This window comes from Myotis brandtii, unplaced genomic scaffold (genome assembly GCF_000412655.1).
Source record: "Myotis brandtii unplaced genomic scaffold, ASM41265v1 scaffold216, whole genome shotgun sequence".
Classification (NCBI taxonomy): domain Eukaryota; kingdom Metazoa; phylum Chordata; class Mammalia; order Chiroptera; family Vespertilionidae; genus Myotis; species Myotis brandtii.
The window spans coordinates 2,983,461-2,997,062 of record NW_005358092.1 but is presented as its reverse complement, the minus strand read 5'-3'; the positions used below and the strand labels follow the sequence as shown (position 1 = coordinate 2,997,062).

The 13,602-nt window shown below is 44.8% G+C and overlaps 1 protein-coding gene across 3 annotated transcripts in view; it reads left to right on the top strand.

Moving 5' to 3' along the window:
• WNT5B (wingless-type MMTV integration site family, member 5B) overlaps positions 1-13,602 on the top strand; it is a 132,223-nt gene that overhangs the window by 100,403 nt on the left and 18,218 nt on the right. For all 3 annotated transcript variants that reach the window (XM_014539433.1, XM_005865920.2, XM_014539432.1), the window contains exon 4: positions 4,397-4,689. In XM_014539433.1, coding sequence (XP_014394919.1) covers positions 4,397-4,689 — 293 coding nt within the window. The remainder of the gene's footprint in view (positions 1-4,396; positions 4,690-13,602) is intronic.

Sequence of the window (13,602 nt, the reverse complement as noted above, 5' to 3'; positions counted from 1 at the left end):
TTCCCTTGACCTCTTTCCTTTTCCTCCCCTACCACATATTGAGAAGTAAGGACCAGGGGAAAGTACACTTTGAACCTCACTTCTCTCTTCCTTCAGTGTCAACTCGAGATTCACAAGAGGATGCTCATGTTCTCATGACAGTCTTACTGGGCAACTTTCCCAAAAGAATGGACTTGAGGGTTAAGTGAGATTTGGTGATAATTTATCAATTCTTCTCAAATATACTTAGTACCTGTCCCTTCTCCCTGGTAAAGATCTTGGTCAGCAGCACCCTCTGTCCTGGGTTTCCAGTGAGGGCACAAGGATGGCCCAAGCATAGAGAGAGGCACCCCCTAATCACTTGAAGGGGATAACCTAATGTATGCCTGATGTTGGCCAGATCCTTTCCATGTGTTGTTCTGTTTGAGTGAAGGCCAAAAAGTGAGGCTTTACTTTTTTACTTTAGAAAGAAAAGTGTTGGCAGGAGTAGAAACTCTGCTGGGTACAGGTTTGCATGGTGGAATGGCTTGTGAAAGTAGACCCTATTCCGTTACAAATGGAACCTCCTGTCTGCCTTATTTTCACCGTTCCTTTTTGTAGCTTCCCTGCAGGCTTATGCTACCTGGGAAGCTGTCCTCCATTCCTCCCCTGGTGAGGCCTCTCACTGCTGTCTTGCGTGTGACTTCCAAAGAGCCCTTCCTTCTTTGAAGTGGCTGCAGAGCAGCTCAGGGGGAGCTTTTGGCCTGTCACTGAGAGGAGCATGGAGGCACCTTCCTGACAGTTGGAACAGAGAGGGCATCGTATTGTCCTGCTGTCTCCTGTTGTCCTACTAGGGTAAGGTCTCTTTAGTAGCTGCTGGTTTAATAGCCTTTTTCCTTGATATGATTTGAGTTTCCACTCTGAATTGTTTCATATATAGACACCCTTCCCGCACTCTTACGCATTCTTGCTTTCTGAGAGGAGCACTAGGAGCCTTACTTACCAAGCTTACGTGAGACCCAAATGCTGCCCATGAAGGCAGAGCCACCTGCACTCAGGACCTAATGAAGCCCCGGCCGAAAGAGGCAGAATGACTGCATGAGACAGCTAATTCACTCAGGACAGGTTAGGATCCCAAGCCATGCTGATAGGCGAGGGCCCTTAGAGCACATAGTGCCTGCGATATCATGCTCAGCCTCAGGTTCACTATTTTAAAAGGCAATTCTGAGAGGGGTGATTCAGCTCTAAAAAACATGTTTGCTAAAAAATGGAAGAAGAAATCAGACATATGTAGCTTGGAAAAGAGAATGCATAAAAGGCATCTTAGTTGTTTTCAAATACTGAAGGGCTGTCATATGGAAAAGGGATTAGATGGTGCCTCTCCAGCAGGCAGAAGTTATAGGGAAGCCTAGTTCAGCATAACATAAGAATGCTCTGGTGATTAGAGTCACTACAGAAGGGGAAATGGGTTGCCTTGAGATCCCCACCCACTTCTCTGAGGAATGCTATAAAAGGAATGCTCACAGTGGGTGGAATGTGGCTCTGGACTGCAGCTTCAGAGGCTCCTTCCTGCCCCAGGAGCCAGGTCAGGGGCTGACGCCCCATTCTGGGAAGACTTCTCAGGCATGACTCCCTCCTTCCTAAGAGCCTCTTACATCCTGGGAGCTCACGCTCATAGTCTGACTCCCCCAGACCGGATAGGCTCTGGTCTCTGGCAGTGGTTCAGCGCTGATGCAGATGTTAAGCCTGATCGCTGAGTCATGGGTGTAACTTCCTGCATCCCTGGGTTTTCTTGGGCTACTCCTAGTCCACTTGGGCTACTCCTGACCAGAAGCTGGCCCCTGGTTAATTGAGAAAAACGAATTTTCCAGTGTGGTCTGGTTGCAAACTTCATTGTGTTGTGCCTAGATCCGTGGTCAGCAAACTGCGGCTCGCGAGCCACATGCGGCTCTTTGGCCCCTTGAGTGTGGCTCTTCCTAAGCCTTAGGAGTACCCTAATTAAGTTAATAACAATGTACCTACCTATATAGTTTAAGTTTAAAAAATTTGGCTCTCAAAAGAAATTTCAGTCGTTGTACTGTTGATATTTGGCTCTGTTGACTAATGAGTTTGCCGATCACTGGCCTAGATAATCAAAACATAGGGTAAGGTGATCACTCTAGACCAGCCGCGGGCAAACTACGGCCCGCGGGCCGGATCCGGCCCGTTTGAAATGAATAAAACTAAAAAAAAAAAAAGACCGTACCCTTTTATGTAATGATGTTTACTTTGAATTTATATTAGTTCACACAAACACTCCATCCATGCTTTTGTTCCGGCCCTCCGGTCCAGTTTAAGAACCCATTGTGGCCCTCGAGTCAAAAAGTTTGCCCACCCCTGCTCTAGACCTACTAGTTACAGACTGCTTCCCTCTCCACCTGCCAAGACAGAATTGTGGTGTGTCTACTTCTGACCATGGAGAGCAGAAATTCTGTCTGGTTTAATAGCTGAGATCAGGATTGAATCTCAGTTTCCTGCTAAAAGCCACTCTCTTCCTTCCATTACTGAGTCTATATGAATATTATTTCTTATATAACAACTTTATTGAAATATAAAGTAATATACAGTTCAGTGTATATTCACAAGATTGTGCAATAAGCACTACTATCTAATTCCAGAACCCTATAAAGAAATTGCATACCCATTAGAGATCACTCTTCATTTCTCTCCCCTTCTCTCCAAACCCTAGGTAACCACTAATCTTTCTGTCTTTATGAATTTTCATATTATGAACATTTCATATCAATGGGGTCATACAATATGTGGCCTTTTATATGAGGTTCAGCATGGACACAAAATGCTAAGTGATCACTTAGCATAATAACTCCAAGGTTCATCCATATTCTACCTGTACTTAATTAATTGTTTAATAAAATATGCTTTTAAAATATGTTTTCACTGATTTTTAGAGAAAGAGAAACGGGAGAGAGAGAGAGAGAGAGAGAGAGAGAGAGAGAGAGAGAGAAACATCGATGTGAGAGAGAAATTTCAATGGGTTGCCTTCTGTATGCATCCCAACCGGGGATTGAACCTACAACCGGGTATTGAACCCACAACCAGGTCATGTACCCTGACCAGGAATCGAACTGGCAACCCTTTGGTGCATGGGATGACAACCAACTGAGCCATACCAACCAGGACTGTACTTACTACTTTTTATGGCTAAATAATATCCCATTGTATGGATAAGACCACCTTTTGTTTACCCATTTACCTGCTGATGGACAATATGAGTTTGTTTGTTTTTTTAACATTTTGGCTTTTATGAATAATGTTACAGTGAACATTCATATATAAGTTTTTATGTAGACAGATGTTTTCCTTTATCTTGGGTATATTTTAGGAGTGGAATTGCAGGGTCATGTGGTAATGCTATGTTTGAGGAGCTGCCAGACTGTTTCCAAAGCAGCTGTACCATTGAACATTCCCACCAGCAGTACATGAGGGTTCCAGTTTTTTTATATTCTCCCCAACTTATTAGCTGTCATATTGATGATAGCCATACTCATGCGTGTGAAGTGATGTCTCATTGTGATTTTGATTTGCATTTCCCTGGTGGCTGAGTATTATTTTTTGTAAACATTTTTATTGAATTAGAGCATATATCATGTGAGTTTTCAAGTGGTTCACTACAGCAATACAGGAACACAGTTCGGCTTTTCTACTAGAAATGATCTGGGTATTGGGAGAGACCTGCTGAGGGTCCCATAGATGTGGTTCCCAGTGCTTGGGAGTTGGGAGGCAGTGTGGACCCTGCGGAAGACCTGGAGGCAGCATGGATGATTCTGGATGTTGTAATTCTAGTTCACGCTCTACTCCTGCTCCCTGCCTCTGTCCACCTAGATAATGGTAGCAATAAAAGACAGATGTGTGGCTCATAGAGTGAAACATTGCCATCTGTAAGGGAGAGATGTTTGTGAGAATAGAGTCCTGTTCTTAGTCCCATGATTTCTATTTAGTCTCATTCTCTTGGTCTCAGGTGTTTCCTAAATTCCTCAGTGTCCGCTCTCTCCTGCATTAGGTTCTGCCTCCTAGGAACCTACTGGTCATATAAACTTCTGAAATGGGTGTTAGTGTAAGCCAAGGGCTGCGGGGGAGTCACTCTATTTGGTATATCCTAGGGCAGAGTAGGTAAATTTCAGCTCATTATCAAGAGAAGTTTCAAACCATTAGAGTCATGGGAAGTGAAAGGCTAACACCCCTGGGAGTGTTAGGCTGTGGCGGCATGGGTCTCGAGGAGGCAGAGGGGAGGAAAGTTTCAAACCATTAGAGTCATGGGAAGTGAAAGGCTACCCCTGGGAGTGTTAGGCTGTGGCGGCATGGGTCTTGAGGAGGCAGAGGGGAGGACGCCTCCACCGGAGAGTTGACCTCCTTCGCCCCGTCTTGCCTTGTCTTGCAGGGAGCCGGGAGACGGCCTTCACCTATGCTGTGAGTGCCGCGGGGGTGGTGAACGCCATCAGCAGGGCCTGCCGAGAGGGTGAGCTGTCCACATGTGGCTGCAGCAGGACAGCGCGGCCCAAGGACCTTCCCCGGGACTGGCTGTGGGGCGGCTGTGGGGACAACGTGGAGTACGGCTACCGGTTTGCTAAGGAGTTTGTGGATGCCCGGGAGCGGGAGAAGAACTTTGCCAAGGGATCGGAGGAGCAGGGCCGGGTGCTTATGAACCTGCAGAACAACGAGGCGGGTCGAAGGGTGAGCTGGACCTCGTCCCCCATCCCCACCCCTCCCCACACACGGCAGACCAACTGGGCTGTCCCTGGGCTGAGCTCTGAGCTGTGACCTGGCCATGGAAGAAGGGGTTGGCCTGCTTAGGGAGATTCTTACAACTGCCCACCTAGATGCCCACATTATTGAACTAATCCCTTTCAAAAGTGTCCATTGCTCAACCGGCACATGCACTTGTCATTTTTTTAACCTTATTTCTCCACAGTACATCTGTCCCTATAGGACAGTGATGGCGAACCTTTTGAGCTCGGCGTGTCAGCATTTTGAAAAACCCTAACTTAATTCTGGTGCCGTGTCACATATAGAAATTTTTTGATATTTGCAACCATAGTAAAACAAAGATTTATATTTTTGATATTTATTTTATATATTTAAATGCCATTTAACAAAGAAAAATCAACCAAAAAAATGAGTTCGCGTGTCACCTCTGACACGCGTGTCATAGGTTCGCCATCACTGCTATAGGGCTTAGTTGCAATCTTATGATCAGCATTTCAGACATAAGGAATGGAGTTCTTGTCTTGACTGGCCCTCTTGTAATTTGAACAGATAGGATGAATGGAAGTTTAGGCTGTTAGACTTAGTCTAGGGTTTTTGATTTTTTAATTTTATTGATTTTTTTTTTTTTTTGAGAGAAAGGGAAGGAGAGAGAGAAAGAGAGCAAGAGAGAAATGTGAGAGAGAAACATTGGTCAGCTGCTTCCCACACACGTCCCAGTAGGAGATTAAGCCCGAAACCTGGGTATGTGCCCCAAACAGGAATTGAACTCACCACCCCTTGGTGCACATGACCACACTCCAACCAACTGAGTCACACTGGCCAGGGCTAGGGTTTATGATTTCTTAAAGATTTAGGTAAAAGAGAGCTGACTTAAGAGCTGCCATCATATAATCCAGAAACCCAGTCCAAAAGCTCATTTAGGTCTAATGGCAAATACTTGTGTGAGGGGAGTTTTACATGTAAGTGGAAGTGTGAAGGACAAACCATTCTTTGCAGATAGTCTCACCAATCACTTGTAAGATATGACATTCTCTGAGCCTCAGTTTCAGTAGAAACTAAACTGGAGGTTTAGAGGTGAGCTTGCTTTATTGTATGTGCAGAGCCTAATTGGGCAACAGCATTAGATTGCCTTTATGGTGTTCTGGGAGTACATGCCTGCTCTGCCTGTACCTTGTTCATAAACACCCCACCTTTGAGCACATGCTCTGGACTCCTCTTTCCTGTGCTGTGCTGTGAGGCCCCTGCCCCAGGAAACGGCGGTGGGGGCGGCGGATTCTCCCAATATAGCCATTGTGGGAGGAGTGTGGACTTGCATCCAGGTCTCCCTGTAGACAGGTCTGAGTGCTGGTGGTGGGACACCCTTCTGACATAGGGGCAGGGGTCGCAGACCTCTCACAGACTTCTTTCTGGGAGTGTTGGCCACACTCAGGACTGTACCAAGTCAGCTGGCTCCGTGTCCAGGCCAGGGACTTTAGTTAGAGCAGAGATAAGCTAATTGAAAAATGAGAGCAGAGGCCTGGCCGGTGTGGCTAAGTGGTTGAACATCAACCTATGAACCAGGAGGTAGCGGTTTGATTCCCGGTCAGGGCACATGCCTGGGTTGCAGGCTCCATTCCCAGTAGGGGGCGTGCAGGAGGCAGCCGATCAATGATTCTCTCTCATCATTGATGTTTCTATCTCTCTGTCCCTTCCACTCTGAAATCAATAAAAATACATTTAACAGCAGCAACAACAGCAATAAAGAGAGAAGAGGTTTCTTGAGAAGAAATAAATCCAGAAATTTAATGTTGGTTAATTGATGATTGGGTAACAGCATATGACTATATTTCTAAAAATGTGTTTACATCTCAATTAAAAAATAAGTCATGTTTCATGGGAGAAAATAGCAAATACATGGAATTGGGAATGTGTTTTACATGAATCAGGATCTTGTGATGTTGTCTTGGTAGCACATGGTACACTTGTGTAGACTTAGCATCACCAATAGTGTGACGTCAAATAGAAATTAGAATTGGCCACTTGCCCAGTGTCTTGCTTATCTAGTGCATATCCCGAGGCCGATTTTCTTAAGCCACATGTGGGTGTCTGAGGGGTGGCATTGATCCATGGTGGTGTGAGAGGTCGTGGTTAGTGCTCTGAACTGTGTTTGTTATGGTATAATCCGGGGCAGAGAGACCAGAACTGTCTTAGGTGATAGTTTGTGCTGACAGTTCTGCAGGCATCTGTGGGGTTGCCTCTGTCTCCAGGACTTCCTTTCTGTTCAGCAGTCTGTTAGGCAGTCCTTGCGTGTTTAACCACGACTGGAGAGAGATTGGGGAAAAAGGTTAAGATCTTCACTTTATCTCTCAAATGCCCAAATTTTATCCATTTGTCAAGATCTCAGAGAGTAGTCTCTGCATCAGAACTGTAGTATAGCATTTGTACTTTTCCCGGGGTATGGCGTTCTCTACCTCCTCTCATGGCCTGTAGGTTTCTGAGGACAGGGATCCAGGTATGCGCATGTGAATGTGCAGATGAAAGTTCCCATATTGCTTCCTAGCAAAGGGTCAAATTCATGGAGGGCTGTTTCCTGTCTCTGCTCTGAGCTGTCCCTGGGGCATTGTGACAGATGTGGAGGTGACTAGGCATTCATCCTAATCTGGGCCCCATTTCAGTCACAGTCTTGACCCCACTTCTGCTGGCTCCTCATTTTATTGCCCTTAATTGTCTGTTTGTTTGTACTGGGCCCTTATCTTGGCAGCCCCTTCCCTTCCATCTGCCTCATCTGCAGTCACTTACACACCTTCCTCTGTCTGTCTCCCTGTCTTTGGCCCCCTTCCTCCACTTCTACACCTTTTTTATAGCGCTTTATCTCTCCCTTTGCCTCTATCTGCTCCAGGTTTGGAATTCTTTTTCTCTTTTAATTGAATTTATTGGGATGACATTGGTTAATAAAATGATACAGGTTTGAGGTGTACAATTCTATAGTATATCATCTGTATATTGCATTGTGTTTTCACCACCCAAAGTCAAGTCTCCTTCCATCACCATTCATCCCCTCTTTACCCTCTTCTACCTTCCCCCACGGCCACTTCCCTTTGGTAATCAGTGGCAATGAGGTTTTTTTTTGTTTTTTTTTAATCTTTATTGTTGAAAGTATTACATATGTCCCCCCCTTTTCCCCATTGACCCTCTCCAGCCTGCCCCTGCCCCCTACCCCAGGCCTTCACCACCCTATTGTGTGTCCATGTGTTATGCATATCCTATATAATAAAAGCCTAATATGCTAAGTGTACCACTGTTCATTGGACCGTTTGACCAGTCGCTGTTATGCACACTGACCACCAGGGGCAAACACTCTGACAGGTAGGTTAGCTTGCTGCTGGGGTCCGGCCGATTGGGACTGGGCAACAGGGGCTGGACATGCCCTGGAGCCTTCCCGAGGTCCCTCCCCAGCCCCAATCATGCACTGGTGGGGTCCTGGATTATGAGAGGGCGTAGAACAGGCTGAGGGACCCCACCAGTGCACGTATCCGTGCACTGGGTCGGTTTTGGCCCAATCCCCACAGGGCAGGCCAGGGGACCCCACCAGTGCATGAGGCCATGCACTGGGCTTCTAGTATGTATACAAGGTGTTTGGTTTATTACCTCCCAGCCTCCCCACCTTCCCTCTGAGATTCCCCACTCTGTTCCATGCTTCCATGTTTCTGGATCCACTCTGTTCATCAGTTTGTTACTTAGATTCTACATATGAGTGACAACATGTGATATTTGTCTTTCTCTGACTTACTTATTTCACTTCGCATGATACTTTCCCAGTCCCTCCATGCTATCTAAAGGGTAAGAGATTCTTCTTTTTACTGATGCATAGTATTCCATGGTATAAATGTTCCACAGCTTTTTTTATCTACTTGTCTACTGATGGGTACTTGGGCTGTTTCCATATCTTAGCTATTGTAAATTGTGCTGCTATGAACATAGGGGTGCATACATTTTTTCTGATTGATGTTTCAGGTTTCTTAGATATAGTCATAGAAGTGGGATAACTGGGTCAAATGGCAGTTCCATATTTAATTTTTTGAGGAAGCTCCATATTGTTTTCCATAATGGCTGCACCAGTCTGCATTCCCACCAGCAGGGTACTAGGGTTCCCTTTTCTCCACATCCTCTCCAGCACTTGTCATTTGTTGATTTGTTGATGATAGTCATTCTGACAGGTGTGAGGTGATAGATACCTCATTGTCCTTTTAATTTGCATCTTTCTGATGATCAGTGACTTTGAGCATTTTTTCATGTGTCTCTTGGCCATCTGTATGTCCTCTTTGGAGAGGTGTCTATTTAGGTCATTTGCCCATTTTTTAATTAGATTGTTTGTCTTCCTTTTGTTAAGTTGTATGAATTCCTTATGTATTTGGGATATTAACCCTTTATCAGATGTATCATTGTCAAATATGTTCTTTCATACAGTGGGCTCCTATTTCGTTTTGTTGATGGATTCCTTTGCTGTGCACAAGCTTTTTATTTTGATGTAGGCCCGTTTGTTTATTTTCTCCTTAGATTCCTTTGCCCTAGAAGATGTATCCATAAACATATTGCTACAAGAGATGTCTGAGATTTTTCAACCTATGGTTTCTTCTAGGAATTTCATGGTTTCACGATTTACATTTAAGTGTCTTATTCATTTTGAGTTTATTGTTGTGTAGGGTGTAAGTTGGTGGTCTAGTTTCATTTTTTATTTTTTTGCATGTATCTCTTAAATTTTGCAAACACCATTTATTGAAGAGACTGTCTTAACTCCAATGTATGTTCTTGCCTCCTTTGTCAAATATTAATTGAGCATAATGGCTTGAGTCGATTTCTGGGGTCTCTGTTCTGTTCCATTGATCTACTATAAGCCTGTTTTTGTGCTAGTACCAGGCTGTTTTTATTATGATGGCTTTGTAGCATAACTTGAAATCTGGTATTGTGACTCCTTCAACTTTGTTCTTCTTTCTCAAGATTGCTACAGCTATTCAAGGTCTTTTTTGGCTCTATATAAATCTTTAGAGTATTTCTTCTAGATCTGTGAAATATGCTGTTGGTATTTTAATAGGTATTCCATTGAATCTGCAGATTGCCTTGAGTAGAATGGACATTTTAATTATGTTAATTCTACCAACCCATGAGCATAGTATATTTTTTCACACGTTTATATCTTCCTCTATCTCTTTTTTCAATGTCCTGTAGTTTTCGAGTATAAGTCTTTTACCTCCTTGGTTAAGTTTATTCCTAAGTATCTTGATTTTTTTATTGTTGTTGCGATGGAAAATGGGATTGTTTGTTTAGTTTCTCTTTCTGAGAATTCATTATTGGTGTATAAAAAGCCATTGATTTTTGGGTGCTGATTTTGTATGCTTCTATATTGCCAAATTCATTTACTGAATCTAGTAGTTTTTTTGGTGGAGACCTTAGGGTTTCTATGTCCAATATCATGTCATCCATGAATAAAGAGAGTTTTATTTCCTCCTTTCCAATTTGGATGCCTTTTATTATTTCTTCCTCTCTGATCGCTGTGGCTAGGACTACCGGTACTATGTTGAATAGGAGTGGTGAAAGCAGACATTCTGTCTTATTCCTGTTCTTAGGGGAAATGGTTTTAGTTTTTGCCCATTGAGTATGATGTTCGCTGTAGGTTTGTCATATTTGGCCTTTATCATATTGAGATATACTCTCTCTATTCCACTTTGCTGGAAGTTTTTATCAAAAATGGGTGTTGAGAGATTAAAATGGCGGCGGAGTAAGTGGATGCTACACAGACATGCTCCAAGGACCAAACTGGAATTACAACTAAAATACAGGAAAAATTCCTGAATAATCAATGGAAGACTCGCTGGAGAGAACCCTGACACCCAGGACAGAAAGTGGAGACCTCGTAGAGACTGGTAGGAGGGGCTGAGGTGTGAAAGGACTGTCCGGGCTTTCTCAGACAGCAATTGAAGTCCTGGAGAGATATCTCAGCTGTGGGGGTTGCCACTGAGAACTTTGGGGTCTAATCCCCAAGCTGGGCCCCCCAGCAGAAAGCACCAGAACTGAAAAGGGTACTGACATAACATCTGGTTGTAGAAAAGCAGAAGGGTTGCTGCCTGCCAAGGAGAGATGGCTGGAAATGCAGGCACCCTCTTAAAGGGCCAATGCACAAAATTCATTGAGAAGCCACTAACCTTGTGCTCTGAGAGAGGGGACTGGAGCTGTGTGAGCAGAAGTCAGGATCCGGGACTCAGCAGTTAGAGCTCAGAAGGCAGATACCCCGGTTTCCTGTGCTGAGTCAGTCCCTCACACTGCAGAAGACATCTTTCTCATATAGGCATTAGCTACACAAGCAGCTTTGCCTGGGAGAAAGACAGCTGACACACCCTATTGGACAACACTTTGGCCCATGGTGTGGAGTTTCTGAGAGGCCCAATAAGAGACTGAGAATAACAACTAGCCTTCAGGCAGAATTACCCCACACTGTTGAAAAAAAACTTAACACACCTGTGGATAATTGCCTGAGGGCAATTCAAGATAAAATCCTATCACTCTGTAGAGACAGAGGTGGTCTCTGGAGGCTTTGAGTCTTTGCCTGATGTAGCCAGGGGTGGGCAAACTTTTTGACTCGAGGGCCACAATGGGTTCTTAAACTGGACCGGAGGGCCGGAACAAAAGCATGGATGGAGTGTTTGTGTGAACTAATATAAATTCAAAGTAAACATCATTACATAAAAGGGTACGGTCTTTTTTTTTTTTAGTTTTATTCATTTCAAACGGGCCGGATCCGGCCCACGGGCCGTAGTTTGCCCACGGCTGAGTTAGACAGAAACAGTGTTTCACACTGTCCTGCAGTAGAGACTGTGAGATGTAGCAAATATACCTAATACATAGTCACAAACACAAACAGACATCAATAATGAGGAGACAAAGAAGCAACCCACAAATGAAAGAACAAGAGAATTCTCCAGAAGAGATAAATGAAACAGAGATAAGAAAGTTATCTGATACAGAGTTCAGAATAATGATGGTAAAGATGCTCAACAGCATGAGAAAAGATACAATCAGTGAATTAGAAGACAGGGTTGAAAAAATCACTCAATCAAAGAATCAAAAAGAAAAACAATAAAAACCAAGAGGACAGCTTAAGGGAGCTGTGGGACAACGTGAAACATAACAATATTCAAATAGCAGGAGTGCCAGGAGAGGCAGAAAGAGAGAAAGGGATAGAGAAAGTGTTTGAAGAAATAATGGCAGAAAATTTCCCTAACCTGGTAATGGAAAAAGTCACACAAGTTCAGGAGATACAGAGAACTCCAAGCAAAAAGAACCTAAACAGGCCCACGCCCAGAAACATCATAATTAAAATGCCAACAATTAAAGACAAAGAGAGAATCTTAAAGGCAGCAAGAGAAAAGCAAACTGTTACCTACAAAGGAGCTTCCATAAGGCTGATACCTGATTACTCATCAGAAACTCTACAGGCCAGAAGAGAATGGCATGAAGTCTTCAAGGTAATGGAAAGCAAGGATCTGAAAACAGATGGCCAAATAAAGAGCTTCCCAGGGGAGGGGGGAAAAAAAGGCTAAAGGAGTACATCACCACCAAGCCTGAATTACAAGAAATGCTAAAGGGACTGCTGTAATGAGGGACTTTAACACCCCACTGACTTCACTGGATAGAGTTTCCAGACAAAAACTTAACAAACCTCAGAGGAAAGGTAGGGGAGGGTGGGGGTAAGGGGGAGAAATCAACCAAAGAAATTGTATGCATGCATATAAGCCTAACCAATGAACACAGACAACAGGGGGGTGAGGGCATGAGTGGGGAGGTGGAGGGGGCAATGGGGCTATAAGGACATATATGTAATACCTTAATCAATAAAGAAAAAAATGTTTTAATTTAACAAGGAAACAGTGACTCTAAAGGACACACTGAATCAGATAGAATTAATTGACATTTATAGAACATTTCACCCCAACGTGGCAGAATGTACATTCTTCTCAAATGCACATGGATCATTCACAAAGATCGAACACATGTTAAGACACAAAACAAGTCTCTACAAGTTCAAGAAGATTGAAATCATATCAAGCATCTTCTCAGATCACAGTGGAATGAAATTAGAAATCAACTACAGTAAAAACACCCCAAAACATTCAAACACATGTAGGCTAAATAGCATATTATTAAACAACTAGAGGCCTGGTGCACGCATTTGTGCACCGATGGGGTCCCTTGGTATAGATGGCGGGGATTGGGCCGAAACCGGCAGTCCAATGCCGCCTGCAGCTCCTGTCTGCTGCTCCTGCTCATCCTGGCCCAGTTGTGCCTGCCTCCGCTTGGTAGGCTCGCTGCCGCTCTGCTGCAGTCTCTGGGCTGCAGTGGCCAGCCATGAGCCCTGCATCAGCTGAATGGCGCTCCCGCTGTGAGAGCGCACTGACCACAAGGGGCAGCTCTTGTGTTGAGCGTCTGCCCCCTGGTTGTCAGTGCGCGTCATAGTGACTGGTTTTTCAGTCTCTTAGGCTTCTATATATATAGACTAGAGGCCCGATGCATGAAGTGTGTGCACAAATAGGGTCCTTAGGCCTGGCCGGCAATCAGGGCCAATCTGTGAGGCAACTGGCAGGGTGATTGGGGGGCCCCCCTGCTGGCACCGCCTGCTCACCGGCCCTGTCCTCTGCTGCCACCCACTTGCTGGCCTACCCCATCACCCCCCGCCCCCCCTCCCCATCGCCAGTCACCTTCCTCTGGTCGCCTCCCTCTGCGGGGTGACCAGCAGGGCAAGTGGGGGTCCCTGCTGGCACCTGCCTTAGCTGGCCTGGAGCCTGTGAGCTGGGGGCAGCTCCTGTGTTGAGCGTCTGCCCCCTGGTGGTCAGTGCGCATCATAGTGAC